At 40.3% G+C, this 26346-nt stretch overlaps 6 protein-coding genes and 2 non-coding genes across 14 annotated transcripts in view; 5 read left to right on the top strand and 3 right to left on the bottom strand.

Annotated features, from left to right (window-relative positions):
• Positions 1-1037: 1037 nt before the first annotated feature.
• On the bottom strand, positions 1038-3371 carry LOC115044173 (zinc finger and SCAN domain-containing protein 22-like). Its single transcript, XM_029503052.1, has 2 exons — positions 3000-3371; positions 1038-2082 (listed from the first exon to the last, which is right to left on the bottom strand). Exons 1-2 carry the CDS (start codon positions 3178-3180, stop codon positions 1172-1174), a joined length of 1092 nt encoding a protein of 363 aa, XP_029358912.1. The 5' UTR covers positions 3181-3371; the 3' UTR covers positions 1038-1171.
• gnl3 (G protein nucleolar 3) lies at positions 3301-9515 on the top strand. Of its 3 annotated transcripts, none has more exons than XM_029503046.1 (16): positions 3301-3404; positions 4157-4308; positions 4518-4576; positions 4669-4809; positions 5025-5144; positions 5239-5319; positions 5419-5554; positions 5694-5797; positions 6202-6352; positions 6508-6595; positions 7155-7332; positions 7448-7590; positions 7823-7959; positions 8275-8414; positions 8661-8727; positions 8815-9515. In XM_029503046.1, the coding sequence occupies exons 2-16, from the start codon at positions 4296-4298 to the stop codon at positions 8913-8915; spliced, it is 1659 nt and encodes a 552-aa protein (XP_029358906.1). In that variant the 5' UTR covers positions 3301-3404; positions 4157-4295; the 3' UTR covers positions 8916-9515. The 3 variants fall into 3 exon arrangements, with proteins under 3 accessions (XP_029358906.1, XP_029358907.1, XP_029358908.1); XM_029503047.1 differs by having other exon boundaries at positions 3322-3394; XM_029503048.1 differs by lacking the exon at positions 3301-3404 and having other exon boundaries at positions 4155-4308.
• Positions 5959-6043, top strand: LOC115044357 (small nucleolar RNA SNORA47). The gene has a single exon (XR_003840823.1). It is a non-coding gene; the product is annotated as a small nucleolar RNA SNORA47 (small nucleolar RNA).
• LOC115044354 (small nucleolar RNA SNORD19) lies at positions 7648-7721 on the top strand. Its single transcript, XR_003840820.1, has one exon. It is a non-coding gene; the product is annotated as a small nucleolar RNA SNORD19 (small nucleolar RNA).
• On the bottom strand, positions 9469-12720 carry glt8d1 (glycosyltransferase 8 domain containing 1). The gene is made up of 9 exons (XM_029503051.1): positions 12381-12720; positions 12149-12247; positions 11815-12025; positions 11576-11693; positions 11390-11474; positions 11173-11285; positions 10917-11083; positions 10670-10782; positions 9469-10514 (listed from the first exon to the last, which is right to left on the bottom strand). Exons 1-9 carry the CDS (start codon positions 12394-12396, stop codon positions 10333-10335), a joined length of 1104 nt encoding a protein of 367 aa, XP_029358911.1. The 5' UTR covers positions 12397-12720; the 3' UTR covers positions 9469-10332.
• Positions 12721-13069: 349 nt separating this feature from the next.
• On the top strand, positions 13070-15942 carry spcs1 (signal peptidase complex subunit 1). The gene is made up of 4 exons (XM_029503053.1): positions 13070-13207; positions 14172-14231; positions 14364-14450; positions 14550-15942. The coding sequence occupies exons 1-4, from the start codon at positions 13172-13174 to the stop codon at positions 14673-14675; spliced, it is 309 nt and encodes a 102-aa protein (XP_029358913.1). The 5' UTR covers positions 13070-13171; the 3' UTR covers positions 14676-15942.
• Positions 14789-24960, bottom strand: nek4 (NIMA-related kinase 4). 5 transcript variants are annotated; one of them, XM_029503041.1, is made up of 16 exons: positions 23380-23649; positions 22601-22867; positions 22313-22510; positions 22123-22230; positions 21563-21717; positions 21229-21382; positions 18408-19103; positions 18259-18309; positions 17989-18141; positions 17625-17789; positions 17178-17244; positions 16826-16938; positions 16638-16726; positions 16334-16551; positions 16117-16250; positions 14789-15731 (listed from the first exon to the last, which is right to left on the bottom strand). In XM_029503041.1, exons 1-16 carry the CDS (start codon positions 23467-23469, stop codon positions 15633-15635), a joined length of 2757 nt encoding a protein of 918 aa, XP_029358901.1. In that variant the 5' UTR covers positions 23470-23649; the 3' UTR covers positions 14789-15632. The 5 variants fall into 5 exon arrangements, with proteins under 5 accessions (XP_029358901.1, XP_029358905.1, XP_029358900.1 ...); XM_029503045.1 differs by lacking the exon at positions 23380-23649 and adding an exon at positions 24861-24960 and having other exon boundaries at positions 14790-15731; positions 16638-16729; XM_029503040.1 differs by having other exon boundaries at positions 14790-15731; positions 16638-16729.
• camk1b (calcium/calmodulin-dependent protein kinase Ib) overlaps positions 24924-26346 on the top strand; it is a 29192-nt gene continuing 27769 nt past the window's right edge. Inside the window, exon 1 of the mRNA XM_029503050.1 lies at positions 24924-25044. The gene's annotated coding sequence lies outside the window, so the exon portion shown is untranslated. The remainder of the gene's footprint in view (positions 25045-26346) is intronic.

Raw genomic sequence — 26346 nt, 5'->3', positions numbered from 1 at the left:
ACAACCATAGCTGAGGCCATTCAATGAAATACATCACCAGCCAATGACTACTGCGGTGGAAACAGGCTAAAATAAATCTTTGCAGCCGGAGACCCTGAAAAAGTTTAGATGTATTTTCTTAACACTGTATGGCCCGATAATAGAATGAATTTCTGCATCGTCACGGATAGATGCCATTGTGCATGTCATCTTTAAAAAAAAAAAAAAAAGGGCATCACAATATTCCTAAATGCACAGTAGATCGAGGCTAGTGGTATTCTACAAAACAACACATTATTTCACAAAATAGTGGAGCAGTCTCACAAATAGACTTGTCCTTATTTTAATGGACAAAATGAACACTTACTGTGTAAGATGGCAGTATTCAGCTCCGCAACAATGTAACAGGACTCAGTAAAATAAAAAAGTTAACATGAAGAGTAAAACAACTGAAAAGAGTGCCAGATAAGACTGCTCCTTGTAAACTGTTCAAATCCACAGTAAATGTGGGCATTTCTCTAGAATTTATTGGCTCAAATTTTGTGTAACTTTTTTAAATTGCTGCATTAAAAAAAGCTACTGGCAGTGTTACACCAATAAGGAAAAATATCAGGCCCCCAATCATCTAGTTAAGTTTAAAAAAAACAAAAGTGGACATTAATTCAGGCATATACTCTTAGATTCTACATTTTACGACCCTAAATTATGTTTACAACAGATGTCAAGTGTGACTTTATGGACGTGAAGTGACTGGCTGATAACAAGCCATGACTGTACTGCACATTGTTGCATTTATTAATGCATGTCAGTCTCAAGGTATGTGTGGAAGACTTCATCATGCTAATTGTATCACTAAGGAAAGGCTAGATTATTCAGAAAAGCTAGCTAATAATGCAAATTGTGTCTTAGAGAGTTAATACTCAGCGACAAGTACAAAATTAATCAAATGACATACTAAACTGGCTAATATAAATTCTATAGAGGGACTATGGTGTGGAGAAATATTAGGTTAGATTTAAAAAAAAAAAAAAAAAAAAAAAAAAAAAGTTTTCTAAGAGTGACAGAATCTCTAGTCCTTTGAAAATAGGAAGAACAAAAGCCTTGTCTTGATGGCAGAGATTTTAGCTTCTTGTAGAAAAGTTTCCCACATCAATATGATTCACAAACTGAGTTGCTTAAAAACACACTTGCATCATTGCCCTGAGAAATATGTTCCCTCACGACTATGGGTCTGGAGATGCCTTTTAATTTTGTCAGAACGGCTGAAGCACTTGCCACAAACAGGGCAACTGTATGGCTTTTCCCCCGTGTGGATCCTCATGTGTACCTTCAGGTGAGCCATCTGTGTGAAGCCCTTTCCACAAATCTGGCAACGGAATGGTTTTTCTCCCGTGTGGCTGCGCTGGTGTTCCTGAAGTCTGCCGGAGGAGCTGCAGCATTTCCCACATACACCACAGCGGTAAGGTTTTTCCCGTGTGTGTACTTGTACGTGCACATGCAAGTGGCCAATGTGACTAAAGGCTTCCCCACAAACCTTGCAGCAGAAAGATGACATATGGCCTTGCAAGGGGGATTTCTGATGCGGGCAGTCCACGGCATTGGCTCCTTGGTTGCGCATGTGAGAGGCCTGTGCTCTGTTGGCTCCAGTTCCCTTAGCACCAACCATTGGTCCTCCATTCTCCACCCCAATAATGTCAATGTTGTTCTCATTTGAACAGTTTGGATTGACTGGCGCAAGAGGCTGGGCACCACTGTTAGAGGAAGTAGAGCCCCTGTGGCCTCCACTCTCTGCTTTCACATGTCTGGAGGAGCCTCGAGAACCAGGATCCCTCTCTCTGTTCTCCACACCTTGGCTCTGAGGAAGATTGGATGTATGAGGGCCATCTTGGGGATATTCATTTCCAACACGTGGAGGAGTGAACATGTTCTCTGGTGTGCTACAAGACCCATGCCCACGAAGCTGATCATCACCTTGGTTGGCACGTAGATCCCTCTTATCCTTAATCTGAATGGGAATACGCTCTTCATGACCCATGCTGGGACTCCACTCGCGCCTTGGATGCTCGCCATCCTCCTCGTCCAGCAGGGCCATAGATGGACGATCTAAGAAGAGAAACAGAAGGAAGAGGTTCACCCCAAATTGTTAACTCCACCATAGCAAATATAACTTTGCACACGGCAAAGTTCAGCTCTGGTTGAACTACCCATGACCTATTGCATTGTTGTTAACTGTATATTTATGCCAAAATGAATTCAGAGTCAAAGTCAAGCTGGAGACACTGTAAAGCTATGGCAGAGCATATGGAAATGTTAAGTTCAGGTCAAAGTGTAAGCATCTCTTAGCAGACAAAGATCAACAATCTGAACTCTCCACTAACAGGGAATTTTTTAATGCAATCACTGGCACTGTAGTGATACTCAATATGCTCAACAGGACCGATTTCCTCCCAGGAAACCGTTACCATCAATTTCTCCTCATGAAGGTGAAAGATATGTTTGATAAAAACAGACAGAACAACAGGAATTTATTTTCTGACACGGCTACCAATGAAATAACCTGAATATTACCTGTCACAATAACTAATGGCAACACTGTGGCAGAGGTTTCAGCAAAGAGGATGTTTTAAATGCAGGAGTCAGCAACAGACACAACCTAACACAACGCCTGCACAGTAGTGTATAAGTTGGTATGTCACAGCTCACCAGAACCTTCCACTGTCACATTATGAATTAGCACAGTGACAGTATCTATACACACACACACCGAGCAGCTGGATGCTAACCAGGCTGTAGCTCTTCGGCTAACTAGCTGGCTGGCTAACGAACAAAGGTTGCTAACGCGCTAGCCGTTCCACAACAGCAGCAGCTAACGTCAACTAGCTGGCTAAATGCTAAAGTTAACTTGTCCGGAAGAGAGGTGGTCAAGGAAACTGTGCACACTGCAGTTTCCCTGCCTACAGCCACCTCACAGACTGGGCTGTTAGCGATAAAGTGTTCCGTTAGCTTTCAGCCGAGCTAACCTGGCCATATTTCAATCCCAGCGTCTCGCAGCCTGCGTCTCAGATGGTCGTTCTCCCGCTCCCTGATCGCTATCTCCTCCTGGTATTCCAAAATCGTGTCTTCGACAGATTTGTAAATCTCCTGTGCTGCAAGCATGAGGCGCTCAGTCAGAAAGACGTTTAAGAACTGCAGTTTGGTCATTTTCTGGGGTCGCGCGAGGCTCCTTCTACCATCCAAAATGGGCCAAAAAAAAGATGCTCGACACAATCACGTGACCTGGAGTTGTTGCTGCTGCCTCTCCTTCTTCCTCTTCTTCTGCTTCTTCGCCTCCTCCCTCTCCTTCTTCCTCCCCTCCGAGGATTTTTGTGTGCCCTCCAGAGTTTCTTCGTTGGTGTCGGAGGTGGCAGTGGGCAGGGTGAGTTCAGGTAAGGTGGGACAACAACACTCCCATCTGAGCGGACACACGAACTGCGCAACACCACAATACACACTAACGTTGAAAGGTGGAGGTGGTAAATTAGTTAAGTCTTTAAACATCTGTGTTATTTGTTGCACTGCAACAGCAAACACAGCAAACAAACAAATAACACACCAAAAAGAGAGAGGAAGGCACGGAGAGGTTGGCACCTTCATAGAGGAAAGAATCAACCGACAAGTTAGTTTTCTGTATCATAGATACGTTTTATGCACACTTGGACGCCAGCTGCCAACACTCACTGCTTAGACACCCAGTTATGACGTTGGTAAAGCCTTAACAAAGAATTCTTCATCTGTGTGTGGAAATGCAGCATGTGAGTGAAATGAACTCATCGCACAACACGACAGTGATTTTCATTCACAGGCGGTGTGTGCACGATGAGAGAATCCATCGATTTTCACCTTTTTTATAATCTTTCTCCTCAGTAATTTAATTATCTCTATCTGGCCAAGACATAATTAACAAAATAAAACATTCAAATAGGAAATGTAACAAATAGGAAACAGACAATATCATTGACTATCCGGATGTCACAAAATGAACGGTGGTAGATGTTTAAATGAAGTGAGCTCTTAAAATGGAAATGAAAATATGGCAAGAAAACATATCTTTTTTATCTCCCGTGGAGATTTCAGATAAAATTGTTCTCCATGAGTAAAATGAGAAACAGCTGTAAGCATCGTAGTGACTTGTGTCCAGATGAGCAGCATCCCTCCGGCTCGGCAGGTGGCGCCACATCGACTCTGCTCCGCCAGAACCGGAAGTGAAAGGACCTCACCGATCTCTGCTCCACGTGTGAGACCGTCTCAGTCACATTGGCAGGTTCCCCAGCAGCACCATGAAACGACCGAGTAAGTAAAGATCGATCGTGATGTGATGAGAATGTATGGATTAATCATGATTAATTAATTCTTATAATAAGGATAACAATTTTTTGCCACTTTATTGTCTGTTTAATCCACTCTGCCTAAAGCTAAGTGCTAACAACCGTCAGTTAGATTTGTCTTTAGCCTGCTGCTCAACTACCGACAAACTTTTTTATTATTATTTCTGTCTACAGAGTTAAAGAAAGCAAGTAAGAGGCTCTCTTGTGCCAAACGTTATAAAATCCAGAAGAAAGTAAGTGTCTCAATTTAGTTAGGACAAACGTTTACGGAGTAATGGACGACAAGGCCCGTGTGCTGAGTCTCATGCTTGTGTTTGGTGTCCAGGTACGGGAGCATAACAGAAAGCTGAGAAAGGAGGCCAAGAAGAAAGGAGTGAACAAACGAGTGAAGAAGGACCCCGGAGTGCCCAACAGTGCGCCTTTCAAGGAGGAGGTCCTCAGGGAGGCTGAGCAGAGGAGGCTGAAGGTATCATTCATCATCAGCTGCTTTCCATGCAGTGTGTGACAGTAATGATCAAGTTTAAATGTTGTTTCCTCTGTCTCATGCACGGAGCTAATGTGGCTTTTCACTATTTGTTTGGTAAACGTGGATAGGGTGTCTGTGTGTCCTGGTTTTGGTACAGCTGTATAGATCACAAGTTGTCTCATTTTACAACATTAAAAAATGTTCCCATCCCTCAGATTGAAGAGGAAAAGGAGAAGAAGAAGCAAGCCAAAAAAGAGGAGCGAGCTCAGAAGAGGAAGAAGGAGAAGGAGGCTGCTGCTAAAGAAACTGAACCTAAAGCCAAGAGGTCTCGACAGGTAAAGGGAAAGTGCAATTGTTGTCCACTGAGTCATATTCTAATCCTCCAAATTACTGAAGAGCAGCTCTTAAGTTTTTGTTTCATTAACACAGGAGGAGAATGGAAAGCATTCAGAGAAAAAGATTGGCACAGACAGAAATTCAAAACAGTTTCTTTGTGGCGAATTAAATAAGGTAGGATAACCAATTCATAATCTGTATCTGGGAAGAAACTACTTCAGTGTACCGTAGAAATTCGTATCTTCTTGCTCAATATGATCTACCTCTCTTCAGGTAATTGATTCATCTGATGTAGTAATAGAGGTCCTAGATGCCCGTGATCCTATGGGGTGCAGGTGTCCACAGCTGGAGGAGGCTGTGCTGAAGAGGGACGGTAACAAGAAACTGCTCTTGGTTTTAAGCAAAATAGGTAAATGGACATTGGATGCTTCTATATCAAATTATTGCTAATTGCCCAAAGCAATTAGTATGTCTGTTGTGAATGTTGAGTGATTAACTGTGTCTGTACCTAATATCATGCACATTGTGTTGTATTTTCTGTGTTGCAGACCTGGTACCAAAGGAGAATGTGGAGAAATGGATTAAGTGTTTACAACAGGAATTTCCAGTTGTGGTGTTTAAAGCATCAACACATATTCGGGACAAAACAGTGGTAGGAGGTGCATTTCACACACTAGTGACCATATACGCTTTTTTTTTTTTTTAATAAAGTTTAAGTTAACATTTGAACATCTGCAGTCAGTCCAAGTAAATAACAATGCAAATTAGTCTAAAAGCACATTGTCATATAAAGGGGCTTTAAAACATGGCATATGGAGGACTGAGAAGGTTGTGCAGCTTGTTGTGCTGCTTTAACTGGTTAAAACCTCCAATAGTAACAAACAAACCACCAAATTTACGGCTTCTGCCATTGACAGAACTGACTGTGTGCGTTTGTGAACAAAACTAAAAGTAAAAAAGAAAAAAAAAAAAAAAATATATATATATATATATCAATATCCGCAGCTTTATTTTTTGGTTGTATCAAGTAATTTTACTTGCTTCCATCTTGATCAGCAAACTAAGAAGAGAAGGATTGCACCCTCCAATGAAGTCCTGGACAGATCCAGAGCAGCAGCCTGCTTTGGAAAGAGCTGTCTCACTGAGCTCCTCACAAATTATGCATCCAATTTAGAGAAGGAAACTCAGCTTAGAGTGGGTGTAGTAGGTAAGCTTTCCCTAGTCTATATCAACAATGTTCTTCATTCACCTCAATCCAAGCTCTGTGGTATGGACATGCTATATTGTTTCTGGTTTATTTGGGTTTGTTCAAATTACATAATTTGAAGTTTCACCTTTGACACAATATTTTCCCACCCCAAGGTTTTCCTAATGTTGGAAAGAGCAGCCTGATCAATAGTATGAAGGGGATCCTGGCCTGCAATGCTGGAGTCAAGAGAGGCCTCACAAAGTGCGTTACAAATCAGGCTGAAAATGTCAGCTCTGATCACAACCATAGCATTTCCTCTATCTGACTGCATATTCACATCTCGTGTGTGTGTGTATGTACACACACACACACACACACACACACACACACACACAATGATTACTATTAAGGCTGAAAATAATTGAAGTATAATTGAAAGTTCAAACCTCAGGAGCTAGAAACATTTAAATCAAGCTAAAATGTGTCACAACATAGTTATGCATAGTTTGCACCATGCTGTGTTGCTACAGAGACACCCTGGGCTACAAGTCATTCTCTAGATGTGAAATAACATGTATGTTAGGTACAAGCCCCGCAAAATATCACGACAAATTTCTCAGTGAAGTTTAGTTGAAGAATCAGTCCAACTGAAAATTGCAATTCATCACAGTATCTGCCAAAATAATTGCAATATGATTTATTATTATTATTATTCAGCTATTGTTAAAGTTGAAGTGGGGCTTTTTCTTTTGCTATATCTGAGACTCGCTTTTTCAAGTTCATGTCCACGTTCAAATGTCGGCTCTTATGAACCCTGCAGATCCATGCAGGAGGTGCATATCTTAAAGAATGTGAAGCTGATCGACAGCCCTGGAGTGGTGGCATTGCCGTCCAACCCACCAGCCTCTTTGGCTCTCAGGAGTCTGCAGGTGGAGGAGGGTCAGGAGAGTGTGCTGGAGGCAGTCAGGACTCTACTCAAGCAGTGTGACATGACCCAGGTGAGGAACTGCTTCCATCAGAAAGGGATATGGCATGTAAGATGAACTGGTTAGATGGTTTAGGGTGCTCTCTTGAAAATAAGACATATAAAATAATTTCTCCTCACTGTTTCAGATCATGTTACAGTACAACATCCCAGATTTCAGGAACTCTCTGGAGTTTTTAACGTTGTTCGCCAAAAAGCGTGGTTATCTGCAGAAGGGTGGAGTTCCTAACACGGAGCAGGCAGCCACAACTTTCCTTGATGATTGTACAGGGTGAGTTTGTGTTAACCTAAAGGGTTAGGGAGGGTAAGCAGCTGCAGTGCATCAGTGTGGAAATGAGGACAACACGCAATTCTGGATTTCACTATGAAGACTTCTAATCCAACTCTGATCCAAACACTATATAGATGACTGCAAATGTGTAAATAAAGAAAATGTTTTTAGTGTACTAAGACTGCTACAAGTTTCTTTTGATCTTATTCTTCACCCTAATATGTCTCCACAGTGCAAAGCTGAGCTACCACTGTCAGGCACCAGAAAAAAACAGCCTCCCCCTTTACCTGTCGGACAGCATGGTGGCTGAGATGCAGAAAGGCTGGGATCTATCCAAGTTAAAAATAGGCAATGCTGAAACTCTGAGAGGTAATGGCCTTCAATTCGAAAAGATTTGGCCCAATATTATCAGACTATCGGGAGTTTTGGGTCAATAATGGTTGATCAATCTTTTTTTTTGTTCTCTTCAGATGATTTATTGCTCTGTTAACAGGAGAGCAGGGCTTCTGGAAGAAGCAGCAGTGGTTGTTAGTCAGCTGTATCCACTTCACATGTGGTGTAAAGCTCAACATGGCCTCTTTTGGCCACTTCTAGGCTTTTAGACTAGGCTTTTTAATGTGCAAAAAAGGCATCATTTGTGTGTGTGTGTGTGTGTGTTGGTGAAAACAAATTCTGCTCTTGTAGGTGTTAAATGTCCAAACCTGGCCAGCAGTGTACGCTTCATCTCCAAAGGCCCGACAGCGGGCCATCTAACCATCAGTGACATCACTGAAAATAACCCTGATGTAGCAGCCACAGAGAGCGAAGCAGTGCAGAGTGATGAGGTAATTACAAAAAATAAAATAAACCAACTCCTGGAGAACTTTCGTATTGTACAGCTGCTTCAAATTATGTTTGCAGCCTGTTCAAGCATGGAAATGAGGACAAAAATGCATGTCTTGAAAAAAATTTTTTATTTTTTTTTGGTGAAGACTTCTAATCCAACTCTGATCCTGCTCACAGGACCTTTTGAAATAAATGTATCAGGATGATTGTTTGAATTGTAATAGTTTAAACATCTGTTCTTGCAGCCTGAACAAACAGTGGACGAGCCAAATATGACAGAAGTGGAGAAACCACAGAAGGCATCACTGAAAAGTAAATTCTAGTTTTCAAACAATTCAATTTTTGTTAGTAAAATCTACAACAGTAGGTCATACTTTTGCATTTTACTTGTCTTTACAGGTAAAGACAATAAGGTACAGTTCCAGTCTGTCCCCATTGACATCAGCCTCTGTACAGCTACAACAGATGATGCCTATAACTTCAACACAGATTTTAAATGAGCTTCAGTCCAACACAGTCTGGTCAAATTGTGATCGACCTTGGGCTTATCAACGTACAGTAAATGTCATATGACCATCTGCCTGTACTACTAGTTGACATGTCTGAGACTAGACTTGCATCTAGTCGATAATGTGTGGCCTTCCTTCACTGTTAAACTTAGAAGATAGTGGAGATAGTGACAGGCTTGTCACATAGACTATAATATTTCAGTTGAAACTTGTTTATCTGGTGCCGACCAAGGAGATGGAGTTGGTATCTCTTAAGTGGTTATGTACTTAATCACCAACTACTTCTTCCTATAAATGTGCACGTCCTTTGTAATATCTTGTCAGTGGAGAATAATGTATATAGATGTTTCTGTAAATGTAATAAACCCTCTAAAAACTGAATGTTGCAGCATTTTTCATATAAACGTGAAATTAAAACAGCTAACATCAGTCGCCACTGCTTTAACCATATTGTAGTGTAGCAAAATTGAAGTACTTTCCATTACTATTCTTTCACTTTCATTCCAGGAGTTTTTGAAAAAGTTTAGTCACAAGATTTGGATGATAAAAATGTAAAGTTTATTTCACATACTGTACAGGAGTATTTACATCATCAAGGTGAAAGCATTTCAATATGTATACAAATCCTGACAATAAAAGGGGTCAAATGTAGTGGTGAGGTGCTGTTTACTTGTTGGTCTGCATATAATCTCAGTCTTAGAGTATGAGGGCCAATACAATACAGATGTAGTGTTTAGATGATGTAAAAGTTATCCATTCTTGGGGAACCTCTACGCTAATAGATTAGAGTTAAACTGGCTTAATTTACATTTGTAGGTATCACTTAGTTGTGCGTCTTGTGAAGACAATTGTGATCCGAGCACAGACCATAGTTTAAAAAAAGCATTAAAAGAACAATTCATCACTTTTCCACAGGAAGTACTGACTTGAGGTGTCTGTGTTGCTAACACAATTACAATTTAGACCAAATGAAAACAAACCTTTTTTCAGACAAATGTGAACCTTGGGGCTTTTTGTTATCTTGGACTGATGTATACTTGTCTATTACAGTACAACTGCTCAGGTACCAGTTATGTACAGGATCGAGTACTCTTATAAAGAGGAAAAAAATCCATACCTCTGAAGCAAAACAGTCTGGTTATAACGGAATATTCTGAAAAAAAATGCAAGTGGAAACAATCTCAAGGGCAACAATATAATGCACAGGTTATAGGAAAAAAAATTTAAATTCTGTGTGCTCAAGGGAAAAAAAAAAAAAAGTACAAATGTTTGCATGTTCTACGGCAGGAGTCAAATACGGAGCTGGCTGGTGAAAAAGTCTTACTTGGTTCCTGAGGTATCACAAGACGAGGTCCTGGGACAAGGCTGGCCTGGTGTGTCCAAACGCTCCTGAAATCCATTTTTCCATCTACTCTTCTGCATGTCTTCGCACAGGATGAAACTTTCCTGTTGGGTCTGGAATGAACCACTTGTCCCACACATCAGAATAAGAGGAAGCTCTTCCCCAGGGCTTATAGTGTCCGTTCCAGTGGAGGAGCTTGGCAGCTCTTATAAACTGTGTGGAGTAGCGGTTTCCAGCACCAGTATTACCTGGAAAACAAAGCAGTCATATGATAATCAACATTTATGACATACTGTCTGTTTTACCCGTTGTTGTGTCAAAGTGAATGTTCTTGCTGAATTTTAAGAAAAAAAAAAATTCCTTTGACTGTCACTGATGCATAAAAATTCTCAGGAGAACATACCGAGGTGCCTGACGTGCCACATGGGATCGATATTGGAGTGATGTTTGTAGAAAACAATGAGGAGCGGAGGCGTAGTGATACTCTCTGCCAGTGTTTTACTGTACAGATCCTCCCTGGGGAAACAAGGTCATATAATGTTTACAGAAGTGCACTGGATGGAAATTTGGGTAAATTACAGTATGATGAAATAAAACATTACATTTTCCTTTCCTACAGGGTTTCTAAATTTAGTAGAAAACACTATTACTGTGCATTAAGTTCCATCCAATGCTCCAGCTGCTGGGTGATATTCTGGTTCTTCCACTCGGTCAGATTGGTGATGATGACACCAGGGTTGAAAGAGCATGTGTTGGGCTTCATCCCCAGCTTCTTGATGGCCGCTTTCTTGAAGTCCAGGAAACCAATATAGTTATTCTGTATAAAAAGATTAAATATGAAATCAAATGTCACCAAATCCTGTAAGAAATATTCCATATTTGGAATATCAATTTAGAGCTACACACCTGATTACCGGCCCCTCGAACAATGCCCTTGGCAGAAGCTGAATTACAGTCATCTGAGAAGGCAGCTGCATGTCCTGGTTTGAGGTTGGTTTCATAAAGTTCTTGAATGTCTCCTGATCTCCCACAGAAAATGCAACATTCATTCATTTACTTCCAGAAAATTCTTCTTTGACTTTGTTATAACATTAACAAATGTTACTTTTGGTCTTACTGTTACCTTGTACAATGATATCGTCATCCAAATAGATGGCTTTCTCTGCCTCTGGTATGTATGCAGGTAGGTAATACCTGGCAAAAGTCAACTGAAATAATACATTTAGAACATGATGAGAATGAGGTAATAATATGTGAACAATAGTATGAATATCTTTGTGGACTGTAGCAGTATATTCAGTTGCCTTACTGGTTTTACTGTCTCCGGTGTCTTGGGATCTTTGGAAATCTTCCCACTGAGGAGCTCAGGCTTGAAAACAACTATATTGTATTTGACAGTTTTAAGCTTTGTCTCACTCAGCCACACTCTGTTAGTGAAGACAAAAAAAAAGATGTAAGAGACTAAGGTTACTTTAATAAAACCTGACCTGCATTAATATGCAAAAGGGAATACAATGATATGTCCATAGACTTTCTGCAGTGTCTTACTTTAGGTGGTCCACTGTGTCATTCAAGGTGACGATGGTGAAGACAACATTGGCTTTACTGTTCTCGTACACACTGTTGATGGCAGCAACCACAGCACCGAGTCTGTCCTCTGTAGCCGTGATCAGGACAGGGATCTCCTCTCCTTTCCTCACGGAATCAGATCTCAGGTCCGGAGAGAGTTCAGATTCAAAAGGGAGAATCATCCCTGCATCTGGATGGAGAAAATGAGAAAATGTATTGTTTTATTTGAATGCACTGAGCCAGACATTTTGACATAGGCAGAGCAGCTGGTGAAGTGTATACACTTATACACCCAGAGCAAAGCTGATCATACCTGGGTTTTCTTTGTGCAAAAAGTCACCAAGATTGAGGAGATTTCGTTGAACTAAGATGAGAAAGGCGACAGCCAGCAACACAAGGATGATCACATTTACTGAAAGACACAACGAAGAGCTGGCGTTAACAACAGCAGAGCTGCACAGGACAACAGGTACGGGATGTTAGTCTTATCCAACATCACAGGCAACTGAGGCAACTAAACAGCTGCTCCATCCGGACTGACCCACCTCTCCTCAGAGTCATGACAGCAGCCACATCCGTCTCCCCGGCCCGTCTGATGAACGTCCAAATGTACAAACAGATAAAAGCCGCTGCAAGTGCAGCCTAAGATCTGTTAGATCGCCGACTTACGAGCACCGAGACTCCTGCTAAATGTGCGGCTGCAGCGGTGCGTGGCAAAACGCACAAAGCGATCCGTCTGCAAACGGGCTTTTAACCGCGTGTGTGTGCTCTTCGGTTTAAAATGGACACCACGTTAGTGTTGTTCGCCCGAACAAGCAAGGAGTCAAAAAGGCAAAAGTGTTTTACGCTGCAGCCAAACTGCCAACTCAACATCAAGAAGTTTATTCTCGCTCACTGTTGTAGAAATAGATGCCCGTCCTTTTGCCTGTTCATGAAAGTGGAAATAACTTTGCTGTTTCCAGCACATAAAAATAATTTGCTACATTAATTTGTTCGGTAGCGTAGTGTAATAACTGGTTACACAATACAGCAAGCGTATTTATAAGAAAAAAATCTAAATCACTCTAAGTGGCAAGACAAAGACAGGTGATAAAACGAGACAGGCACAGCTTTCCACTAACACTAAAGCACATTTCTCCAGCGAACACAGCCCTCGGCCCAATCCATATCATCTACAGATCTGTGAACATGCGCAGATGACTCCAGTTGTGAGTACCCGGATGGGTCCTTCCCTGCACGACGTATCTTTTGGGGACCGGAAGTCAAACTGCTTCTGTCGGTTTGTTCCCGTTGGGTCCAAATCTGTCAGATTAATCTTTTTCATTGAATTGCAAAGATGCTGTCTATATTCAAGTCCATCCCCACGCACATGGTAAGGCTTTATTATGTCGTCTGCTGTGAAGTTGCGTTGTTTTGAAACCAGTGCTTCATTCATGCTATCTATCAAGCTAATGCTAATCAGACGACTGATAGCTGCTGGATGTTGTGATTACAACTAACAGCTGCTGGATTAATTTTAATTTAACACCAGAAGTCAAACAACAGAGGGCTTTCACTCAGTATACACTATTTATCTAAAATGCGATGAGACCATGGCGTCGATCTTATCGATCGTAACTTTTGTTATCCTGACTGTTTTGTTACTGCAGCTAAGATTAGTGTAACTTCTTAAGTAAATCTGCCTCGCACAAGTTTCAATAGCTGCAGCTGCCCGCTGTGCACCGCCAATGTGTGCTAAGGCATTGTGTGGTGCTGCAGGCCCAGGACATAAATCGAGTTAGTCTGAAGGAAAAAGCATCCTAAATGCTGATATTTGTGACACACACAAACTTTTAATGTCAGAGTGCTATCACTGTCGGTTCTGCTGAAGTATTTAAGGAACCATCATCAACCTGATTTTATAGGCAAGTTGTTTGAATCTGATTGTTCAAATATTGAGTGTCAGCTCACTGAGACCAAGGGCAGATTTAGTGATGTGGGTGCCCTAAGTAAAAATAAATAAATAAATAAATACATTTATTGCAAAAAGCCCTGTGTGTATATATTTGTTTTAAAGTTATATCATAACATCAGTCTAATAATTATTAAATACTGCTAAGTGTGATCCTAAAAGTGTAAATTATACAAATATAGGAAAATAAAACAATGTTAAAACTGTTTGTTTAGGGTTTTTTTTCTCTCTCCCACCTACAAAGCAAAATAAAGTACACAGAGTAGAACTGTAATGAGAATAGCTAAAGGAAACGTTAGGCCCCCTGAGCAACACGGTTGAATATTCCTGCTGTACTGTCTTTGTTATAGGTGTTGTACTCAGTGTTAATCTTATTGTGTTACAGGATTATAAAGGCCAGAAACTGGCTGAACAGATTTTCCAAGGAATAATACTCATCTCAGCGGTAATCAACCATGATACATGCACACTAGCAAATCACCATTTTCCACTAAAATGATATTGTTTTTATATATATATATATATATATATATATATGTAATCTGGTTTGCTGATATAGTTTGTACCTTCTTTACAGATGATTGGCTTCGTGTATGGTCTGATCATTGAACAGTTTGGATGGACCGTCTACATAGTCTTGGCTGGCTTTGCTGTGTCCTGTGTGGTAAGTTTTTGCTTTGTTATTGCTTTTGTTATTGGACACAACGGGGAGAGACAGGCCATGTTACAATTTTTTTTTTTCTGTTTCTGTCACTGATTTTAGTTGACCTTGCCACCATGGCCGATGTACAGAAAGAATCCTCTGTCCTGGCAGCCTGTTGTACCAGAGGTCGGTGGGGAGTCCAGCCAAAAGCCTCAGGAAAGCCTCAAAAAGAAGAAGCACAAATAACTCAGACCTATCCCTGCCTGGCTGTCTGTTAATACACCTTTTTATATTAGAAATGATTTTTTTCCTCACAGGTCACATCTGAAGTATTTAGGGGGGACATTTTGGTAGTGTTTATCAAAGCAGTAATGAAATAATCCTGCACCCAAATAAACATCTAATAGTGACTCTGTTTTATAAATGGGACAATTTTTATTTGAATTGCATTTTTGTTTTTTCCTTGAGGACCTTATCATTAATAGACATTATTTAAAAGAAATGTATTAATATGCACAAAATGAATTTCTTATACAGCACTTTTTTAAATCAACATAAGGGAAGTATTTGTATACAAAAGACATTTTGAATTTATTAGAAGTAATTCAAATGTTAATATCTACAATTTATCTACAGTACATTATTTTGTGAATAAGAAAATACAATAGAATAGCAGGAGTGAGAGCTCATGTCTTCAAAGATCCAGCTTAGGTGAAACAACTACTTGCGCTCTTGTTAACATTCTAAGTAAATACATGAATATCTACTATAGCAGGTGCAAAGACATGGTGCTTTAACATGACTGAAGTCTTTGCATAGGTTTCCTGAAGAAGGGGGGAAAAACGGGATTTGTTTAGAATTTTCTGTTTGTAGGGGAATAAGGTGAAAAATATTTACATATACTTTTAAATGTCATTTCATACAATCTCTTGCACAGGCGTATGAAATGACATGTAGCTGTATGGTAGTAATTGCATGACAATAACTACCATCAAATGAGAGACAAGTTCCAAGCAGAAGGAGGAAGGTGGCAATGCCTCCCAACCAAGGTGGTCTTTTGGCAGGACATTCATTACATTGGTGAAGACTTACGCCATTTTGAGTCGAGCAAAAGCTTCCAGGTGTCCTGTTTTCCAAGAACTGTCAAAGGTTTTTCCCACAGGTACTTTTAAGTGCGTATGATCCCTTATACACAGTGCTTGTCTAAACCTTTAATGCAATATCCTCAAAGAATTTCAGCTGCCTCACCATCACAGCGTAAGCTTGGTACTTCTCATCCCCCATTTGCTTACGAAGGGAAAGCTGTAGAAAGAAAAGGATACCAACTAGCATTACTGAGGAATCAAAGGGCATTCGTATTAACTGAGTGAAACTTTGGCAAACTGAGTTTTGAGCTTTGCAGACATTGATTACTGTGTGTGGGTAAATAAGTGATTATAAATGAATAACAAGATAAACTTTATCGTTTTGAATTGAGAGGACAGTCTGGATTAATAAACCTATTGTCTCAGTAGTTCTTGTCTATTTGTGAATACTTGTATCTATACTTGTACATTAGAGAATTATTAGTAATGGAGATGTAACTCATGCATTTGGCACCAACTGAATTGTTTTCAAACAAACTAACAATGTCTGTCTTAGCTTAAGTATTGTATAGTTGATTTGGGATGATGTGTTAAAACTGTACCTCTCGCTTGACGTCATCATCTTCATCCATAATTTCCAGCACTCTGTCTAGTAGCTTGATGCCCAGGCCTTTTACCACATCTGTTCTTAGATGTTCTATTGCTCTCCTTATCTTGGCTGGACCAGATGTGGACACTTAGGAGACACAGACTTGTTAAACACAAGGAAGGTCAAGAATGACTGATTGATGACGAAAATGTTTAAGCATAGAATCGTACCTATTGGTATTTCACCAAGTGACAAGTTTTCTGCTTGTTCTCGAGCCTTCCCATGTAGCATCAAGGTGTCCCTGTACTTTCTGTTCAGTTTGAATTCTGGCAGTGTAGTAGAGCCACATCTGCTTTTGTCCAGCTCACTGACACCATCTCCGGTGTCCATTCTCAGAGTTTGGGTCATCATGTCAACTAAATCGTGCATGTCACTGCATTCAGCCTTCCTGCAAATGATCCATAAATAATGGATTACACACCAAGGTGATTATAACTGAATTGAGGTAAGTTACACTTGGTATCATTTTCTCACCTTTCCCTGCAGTCTCCCTCTGAACGCTCAGTGGAACTCGTGGATGAGCTGTATTCATCATCATCAGACTTTTGCCCCAGCAACTTATCCTGCTATAATGAAGCATATCCTAGTGTTGTGACAAAAGTCACTGTAAAGTTAACATTAACCTCATATATTGGTAGACAATTAAAAAGTGCTATGAGTACCTTAATGTTGACCCCAGTGAGAGAGTCTGAAACAGATCTGGTAATTGGGACATTGTAGTGCTCAGCTTTGGTGGACGTGACATCATAAGATGTCCTCCTTACAGCGCCAACACCTATCAAAAGAATAAAATTTGTCAAGGAAAAAATATGAAACTTAACTATTCCTGCTCTACTGAGTTTTGCTTTTTTTTTTCTAAAATGTGCACATGTGCATGCTTGAGTTTATATGTAAAGGAAGCACTTTTCTTAAATTATTTTTTTTTTTTGCCTTATTCAAACCTCCAAAGAATTGTGTTTGTATAAAAATTTCTTAAAGATCTTACTTTACATTTCTGGAGTAGACAGTATGTACCTGGTTGACTGGCACTCTCTTGGGATTGTCTTAATCTCCTTCTTTCTCTGGCAGACAGAGGACGATCCTGAAAATAAAATTTATCCACTTGATAAATTGCGAATCAGCAAGGTGATGTTACTTAACCAAATCATTTACCAAAAGCTGAAAAACATGTACAGTTTTTTTTATTGTATTCTATTTAATAGATACTGAGCTCTGTGATAATAATAAATAAAGTGCACATATTGGTGATTGGTGCTGAGTGTAGGCCTGTGTGTGCATATGCATCAACATTTATATGTGAAGTTCTTATACTGGACTAAGCTTGACTGACAAAATTGCTATCCAATCTGCTGGATGGCTTTGGATAAAACAGTCTACAGAAACAGTATCATGAAGAATAAGGCTATTCCGAAATGTTGAGCCATGTTGTTGCGGTATGAGTGGAGGAGCACAAAGTCTGACCTGTGCTGGTGGTAGCAATCCCTCCTTACAGTAGCTAGCTGAAATGGAAGTTGCAGGGAGGCCAGCTTTCTTGCTCTCTGTACTCCTCCCACTCCTCTTGCTGTTCTCCATGGCTCTGCTCTCAGTAGGAGGAGGTGGTAAAGGTCTAGAGGGCGCCACCTTGGACTAAAAGATAAAAAAGTGAAAATTCCATACACATAAGAGAAGATAAAGGAAAAGAAAATAAGGAAATTTTTTCTTCTTTAATCATCTTGTTAAATTACCATTATAATAACGATAATATAATTTTGAGACTAAAGTGCTTTAACCCTGTAGATTCCTGAATTTCAGTAACCTAATGTGTAACTTCTGTATCAATCTTTACCTTATCCTGACTCCCATGTTGCCGTTTTATTTCCCTTGCTCTGTTCTGTTGCGATAGAAAAGGCTCTGATGAAAATTGTGGGATAGTTTGGGATGGAGTGGTCAAATCCGGCTCACTGACCACTGGCCAGTAAGTTTCCTCTTCATCGGGTTTCTGCACAAACACAACTAAATTAAATTTTTCAGCATGGCATTGCATCTCATAAAACAAACTTTGTTCCATTGGGTGTTACCGGCCCTATGTTAATAGGGCTGTGTGTTGGATTCTTACATGCATTGGAAGAAAAGGCTCTAACAACTTTTCTGTCAATTCAAAGTTGGCCTACAAAGATATAAAGTAATACACACAAAAACAGACAAGAATACTTAATAGCACATAAGTAAAGAACAATTTGGTCGCACATTTGTTTTACTACTTACTTGAAGGTCTGAGCTATGTAGATGCTGTACTGGTGCTCCCTTGAGAAGAGTAATAGTATCATTTCTACTGTCCAGATTTGCATCCACAACAATGCCAACATTTTCTATGTTAGATTTGTGTGCAGATCTCCTCTTGGGGGCAGAAAAAGCTGCCACTTTCTCCATTTCTGGCATTGGATTCTGTATGTTAGCCTCTTGAAGTAACTCCATGGTATCATTCTTGTCATCCACACCTGAGGTCTGCCTCACCCCAGAGACAGAAAATGTATCCCCTGGGCTTGCTGTGGGCTGTGACTGAATGTCTAACAATCCATTGGGTGCCCATTTCTCATCTCCTCTCCTACTACCAACACCTGATACAGACTTGTGAGAGACCTTAACAGGGGAGGGAGACAAGGAGCGATCTAGTTTTCCTTTTCCCTTGCTGTCCTTGTGCACACTGTGAGTCACATGCTCATTACCTGTACAGGTAATGAGCACATCAAATACATCTGACTGAGGCCTCGACTTTCTCTTAAATGAGTCCTCATTGTCCTGCAGTTGGATATCAATATTTATGTTGCTGGCAGTTGCCAGGGAAGGAAGGCTGCATTTGAGAGCATCAGGGGAGGACAGTTTGGGTGATGGAGGTGTTTGGACTGGACTGCTGTCGGTGATATCATTCAAAACTTCGTGCTGTTGTGATTTCTCTTCTTTCTGAGGATGAAGGGGAAAAACACAACCCATAAAAATAAACACAAATCCCTGTGTGACATGAGGACAGAGGACAACTGGTTAGACAACTGTATACAAAAGCAATCCTTAAGCCATCCTACTACTTTGATCACTGGGTGAAATCTACCCATGTATATTGATAAAGACATATTAATGGAAATTGCCTTAACTGGATAGTTTAGAAAACCTGCGTTCACTGTCATGTATGCTATCTTTGCTATTGATTCTGCGCAAAAGTGTTCAAAATCCAACCAAACGTGTTTGCTGCTTTAAAATGAAGGAAAAATTACACCAGGGATAATTTTTCAAATCAAAGAAACACTATTTACCATCTTCTAACTGTTGCCCTGTTGCCAAGTAAGAATAATGTTGAGAAATCAAAAAGACATTCCAGTTAATAAAAAAAACAAAAAAAAAAACAAAAAAAAAAAAACAACACCAACAACAAAAACCATCTGGGAATTTTTGACTATCTCACAATTTGATTCGATTCGAAATCAATTTACAATTCAAAATGATTTGATAATGATTTCTGCTTCAATCTATAGGTGTGCAAAGGATCCTCATGATCTACTCCAGTCTGCTTTGCAAGACAGAATGACAGATGGAGAAATTAAAGTGTCTTTTTCACATTCATTAAGTTTTAAACATTTACCATGCTTAGATGGAATACAGGCAATATCACATATTGCTTAAGTAACAAAAATATAAGTGTCTCTTCGTAAAAATAAATAAATAAATAATGCAGTTAAACATGGGTTGCTCATTTTGCGAACCTTGCACACTGTAAATAGTGCCCTATAAAATCACCGATCAGAGAATCACAGAATTAGACATTAGAAACGGAATTCATTATGAACACGGACTAACAGAACTGGCCAACATTTGACATAAAAGTTTTTGTTTTTTTTTTTTTTGTCCAGAAAAAAAAAGGAATGTATCTGTCAGGAAAATGTGGTGACTTGAGCATAGTGGGCACGGTTCACTTCCTGGTAGGGGAACCTTAACATGTCTAGGTTAATTGGTGATTTGATGTACATGTGGTGACCTGAGCAGCACCGGACCCCCACTCCAGAGACCGGACCAGACCAGACTACACCAGAGACGGGAACCCCTGCAGAGTGTAGACTAGACCAGACCAGACTAGACAAATGAAAGACTGGACCCCTCCACAGACACCAGACCCCGGTCTTTCTTTTTTTTCCCTCGGAATAAAAAGAAACGTATCTGTCAGGAAATTTTCAGAGGGGGTCACTAATAATGCACACCCCTCACCAGTGAAGTGGCCATCTGAGTGCTAAGTGCTAAGTCAAACGAGAGTCACCCACTGAGCTCAATACAAAGAGGTTGACTATCACCAAAAGTTATGGGGCGTACAGTACAGGCCAAAAGTTTGGACACACTTTCCTATTCATTTGAATGAGAAGGTGTGTCCAAACTTTTGGCCTGTACTGTATGTTTCATTGTTTCATTGTCATGTTTTTGTTTAAATGTCTGGAAGCATTAAAGAAGAAATTGTCTATATTTCATTACTTAAAACACCGTCTTGGGGTTAAATTTGCCTAAAATGCTAAAAACAGAATTCTCAAAAATTAAAAACTGGGGGGAAAAAATGCGAAATATTTTAATGGAATTTGGGAAAAAATAAAACTGATTTTATAGGTCTCTAGGTAAAAACCAAAATGAGTCCAAATCTTTGCCTTCAACGAGGACGGAGCCGGTTGAATCTCTCTTTCCTCCATTATTGTAGTTTCCTCCTTGTTTTGGTGCTTAATGCAGATGCGTATGTTCCAGAACCGGCTCCGTGGTGAAGTCAAGGCATCCGGCATACAAAATGGACGCACACAGCCTGCTGATTTGTTTTATTTATTTATTTTTTTATCAATTTTGAATCGTAGCAAATGAGAAACGCGATTCTTATATGAATCAAATTTTTGGCACACCCCTATTCACTATGCTTTGTTATTTGGAAATGACATGGTTTAACTTTGGTTAATGCATTACTGCAGACATCATTAAAATGGTAAAGAAATACTTTCCACTTTACTAGGGAACTACTAGTAACTATCTAGTATACTATCAGCAATACTATTCAACAGTCACTCACCCGTTTGATTCTGGCAAGAGGTTCAGGCTTGGGAGGCTGAGGACTTGGAGGATGCCTCTCTGGTTTTGGTTGAGCTGACATCACAGATGATGCAGTGTTGGTTCTAGAGTCACCACTGTCACCATTGGCTTTCCTTCTTGACTTGGCAGTTTTTCTGGTACAAAAAAACAAAACAAACACAAGCATCTAAGCTAGCCACTCAAATCTGTTTTTCAATGGATGAAGCACCAAAAAAGAAAGGAGTTAAACAAGATGGTGGAACACAACAGATAAAATTATTAGCTTAAAAGAAGTTAATAATGAATATAAGATTTTTGTTGTCAGTTACACCTACTCTTTTGTGGCCTCAAGAAACATGGCAATTTGTCGTTTGATGTAAGGCTGCCGAAGGATAAGTTTGACATCAGGTCTGACTTCGGGTCTCTTACAAAGCATACTCTTGATCAAATCACCCAGCTGGGGATCATATCTACTTGGCATCTGGGGCAGCTGATGAAAAAAAAAAAAAAAACAGAGGTAGTATTTATTGGCAGTCTACTTTCCTGAAATATTTAGATAATAATATAGTGAAAATTAAAAAAACACCACAACAAATTTTAAAATCCACATTAATCACCTGGAGCAGGAAGGAGTATATGCTTGTACCTTGAAGGGTTTATTGAACATCGTTGAAACATAGCTATCACAAAATTATCTACAAACCCCACATTCAGAAAACTATATTATATACACTAAACTAAACCTATATATATTTTTTAAAAAGACCATTATTTGTTGAAAATTGTACACAACAGTGTAACGAACTGTTGCTCAAACCAGACCTGAATCGCATATTAGATTAAAATTTTGAGGGAAAAAAAAACAACAACAAAAAAACATTTTTAAATGCCCCACCTTTCCTTCTACAATGCGATAGACCAGTGAGTTCATGTCCTTGGCGTTGAATGCATGTTTAAGTGTGGACATTTCGTACACACAGCATCCCAGGGCCCATACATCTGACTGGAGAAAATATATATCCAACGTAAAGCAGTTCTAGACATGAAGTAAATGTCACAGATTTAAATGAAGATAACTCAAATACCTTGTGGTTATAAGGTTTGTTGGAGAAGAGCTCAGGACTCATGTAGTAAGGGGTTCCTATGAGTGTGCTAGCCATATCATTCTGGTTCTCCAACACTCGTGCAATGCCAAGGTCCCCAACTTTGATGATATTGGTTTTAGTCAGGAAGATGTTTTGTGTCTTAAGGTCTCGGTGAAGAATGTTCCGCTCATGAAGGTACTGAAAAGAAAAATTACTTTCACCCACTGAGGGTACAGAAAGAAAAAAATGAATGTCAGATCTAACTTTCAACTTTGCAAGTTAATGTACCTGGAGTGCCATGGCTATCTGGACAAACCACTCTACCACCTGCTTCTCAGGTAAGAGTTCCCCCTTCTGCTGTTTAAGTCTGTGGTAGAGATCACCACCTTCACAGAAACCCATCACAATGTAGAGCTGGCGGTCCTCTCCTTCCCAGGACTCCCTGTATGTCACAATGTTGGGATGTCGCAGCTGGGAGAGAAGCTGTGCCTCCTGCTCTGCAGCACGCCGCTCCCGCTTCGATGAGGTGGTTAAATTCAGCTTCTTTATGACATACTGAAAAATGGGCAAAACCTTTTCTCACTCCCTGAACATTGGACATTATGGAAACCATTCAATCGCATATCACATTATCTCATATTTCAACTGACCATTGTTAGTGGTTCACACTCCAAAATAAGCACTTATCTTTTTGTTGTTTTATGGCTTAATTTTTCTACCAATCTTAGTAGACTACAGTTAATTGATTTAATAATAGTAATTGAAATTCTTCCTCAAACTATAAAGGATTTTGAGTATACAAGTGTTAGTATTCTATAATAAGAAACATGCCTAACCTTTATCAACCTTGACTTTGCTATGTTTAGCATGATATTATCTTTAAATGTCTCAAGTATGGACATGAGTATAACCAAACCTGTAGGTTTTAGCCGACTTTGGCTAACTTTGCGCTAGCTTATTGCAGCCCGGTCGCTGTAACATGTACGACTACACAAATATTTGTGAGTGATGCTAAACGTCGCGTATTTTCAAAGTTGTCAACTTGTGATGAGCTTATCGGTTCTCACCTGTTTTCGGTCACATTTATGTTTCACCAGGTTCACCTCCCCATAGCTCCCTTTCCCAACGACCCTGATGAAGATATAATTATTCATCATCCTTCAAAGGTCTTCATTAAAGCGACACAAAAACGCTCAAAACGTCACTCAACATCCCCGGTGAGAACAACGGCGTGATTTCGTCTCATACTCGGAAAGTGAAGACGAGATAAACATGTAAAATGTGTTTGGAAAAGTTGGCGCTAGCCGAGTGGCAGCGATGAGATTTTGAAGACGCAGGAAATCAGGAGCCGTCAATAGTTTTTCGTCACTAGGCAACTGGAGAAGAAGAAGAAGAAGAAGAAGAAGAAGAAGAAGAAGAAGAAGAAGAAGAAGAAGAAGAAGAAGAAGAAGACGTGTCCTGGACCGCAGCGCTCCCGGCGGCCGCGGTAAGGACCTGCATTCAGCAGTCGCAGTCAGCCACAACATATCGAGTATAAGTGTGAATACGTGTGTGACTCTTTGAAAATACTTTGGAAAATAATGTGAAAGAGAATTATTAATTTGAGTTGCCGCATCCTGAACTTCCCACCTGTATGTACTGCCGTGAAAACAGTCACACTCTTTTACATTAAATATAATCGTAATACACCAAAGGTATTTGGACTTTCATAACACAGGTCTGACACACTGACCAAAGGCTGACCGAAGGCTCAGGGGGCCGCAGTTCCTTAAGACTATGGACACTTCCATCTGCTTCCATCTACCTCTGGGACTGCTATATATTAAAAAAAATAAATGAACATCACTTAAAAAAATAAACTGTGCTCTTACTCCTTTGTATCATGTTAAATTAATACAAAAAGTACATCATTTCACATTTCAACGTGTGATCATATGCAAGACATGACTTTAGCACGGAGAGGATTTCAATCATTGAGCCTTGGCATGAAGTCATGTGGCCCACTAGATGGAGCGCTAGATTAAAACACATTAAAACCAATTACTGAAGGTGCGCAGCTGGCACTGTGGGTAAATATAAAGGAGTGGGTTGATCAGATTTTAATCTTGTTTTTGTTGGTTGGAAAACCAAATGTTTTCCAAAAACAAGCTCTTCAGATATTAAAAGTCATACAGATCCAACAAACGTTCGAGTTTAGACATGAAATGAAAAATGAAATAATAATCAAACAATTGAGTAAACTTTAAAAAGTAAAATTTAAAAGAGACATCAAGCATGAGACAGGATGAAAACACTGTAACACGAAATCAGTAGCCCTTCATTGAAAAATACCTTAATGAGCACATGTTTTTGTGTTATGAGGAGGCTGGAGGTTGAGCTATAACTGCCTGCAGGCCGATGAAAGTTCATTAGTCGGGTTGATGTTATTAAGAAGTATTCCCACAGTTTTAAGTCGGATGACATTGACTGAGACGGCGCTGTCACCGTAACAACAGCCTGAGGCGTCACGACCGGCCGGCGGTGACCAATGGCTTCGCAGATTGTTTACCTGGCTGCCGCAGCTCAGGCGGTGATTGGTCCTCCGCAGTGACGTCAGGAGAGAGGGGGTGCTGCTGGTTAGGCAGCCGAGCAGCGAGTCGGTGTGAGTCCGCCCGGAGCCGCAGAGACACACCGACCGAGAACCCGGACACCCGGACACCCGGCTGACGGACTCCCTGCCTGCTTAGTTTCAGGTGAGGCCGGCTGCTGCTCCGCCGTCATTACATAAAGTTTACATTTTCCTCTCCTCCAGATCGGATAGGTGCAGGAGAAGCGTCTTCGCGCCAAGACGTCCGTCAGCTGCTTTTCCAAACAGCGTTTATCAGATCAGTAACCTTAGCCAGCCTTAACAGACGCTTTATGTTTGGGTGCATGTTTAACGTCAGCCAGAAGGACTTTTAAACTCTGCGGCTCCAAAGGAGGTGCTGCCGAAGTTTGTAGAGGAGCTTTCATTCACATTTAAGGTCCACTGTGTGACTGAGGTTGTGTCGAGCAGCACAACCACACTGGCCTGCCTCCTATGCCCAGCAACACACAACTCGGGTTAGAGAGAGCTAATGGGGATTTTATTTTTCTTTAAAGCAGATGGCGTGAAGTTTCTTTTGGAGTAATCAAGACGGCCAACTTCTCATTTTAGTTTCCCCATTTCTGTTCTGTTTCCCTTTCACATTTCTCAGTTTCTTCCTGTAACACATTTGTCCCCATCCGTGGAAGTCTTATCAATTAATAAGCTCACTTTGACAGATTTGTTGTGAGTTGTGCCTCACCGAGAGCAGCTGACCAGTCCCACTGGTCTGGTCTGGTCTGGTCTGTGTTTCCAGTCAACCAGAGGCTACAGGAGCCTGACCGGCAGGAGGGGCCTCGCAATTTTCAATGCACACCATCATGGCAAGCAGTTGACATCTGTTCAGGGAGCGATCGTGGAGATTAGTTGGATTGTGTGTTTGATTCCCATAAGACCTCATGTCCATGTAACAAGATGACAGCTCGTCTCAGTATGCCTCTGTTCTCTGTGTAATTTGTGTAATTCTCTGTAATTGTTGTTTGTTTTCTTTTGTAGATGGAGTTTTGTTTATTTTTTTCATTTTTTCTACAGACATATCTGTACAATTTTTCTGGAACTCACAAGAAATGTTAGAACCACTGAGGTGACTCAGAAAGTTGGAACTAAGGGTCAAACCAAGTTCAACATGTGTTAGTGTTTAAAGACAAAATAGAAACAACTTGTAAGTGTGTTAGACAGCACTTTAAGATCAACGAGACAGCAAGTGGATTTGGTCAAGATCTCCGTTTGATAACATTTTAGTTAAATATTTAGATTTTTTTAAATCTTTTTTTTTTTTTTTTGACAGTAGTCAGAGTTGGTTGGGTGTGAACCTCTGTGAGCAGGTGCAAGCATTGCCAGAAGTTTTAACATCATTCCAGTACATTTCAAGCTCAAAAAACCAAGCCCATGTGCCATTTTGTCCGATTTAATTGTGGCGGTGTGTATATGT

Source organism: Echeneis naucrates, chromosome 5, assembly GCF_900963305.1.
Source record: "Echeneis naucrates chromosome 5, fEcheNa1.1, whole genome shotgun sequence".
Lineage (NCBI taxonomy): Eukaryota > Metazoa > Chordata > Actinopteri > Carangiformes > Echeneidae > Echeneis > Echeneis naucrates.
This window is presented reverse-complemented; position numbering and strand designations above follow the sequence as displayed.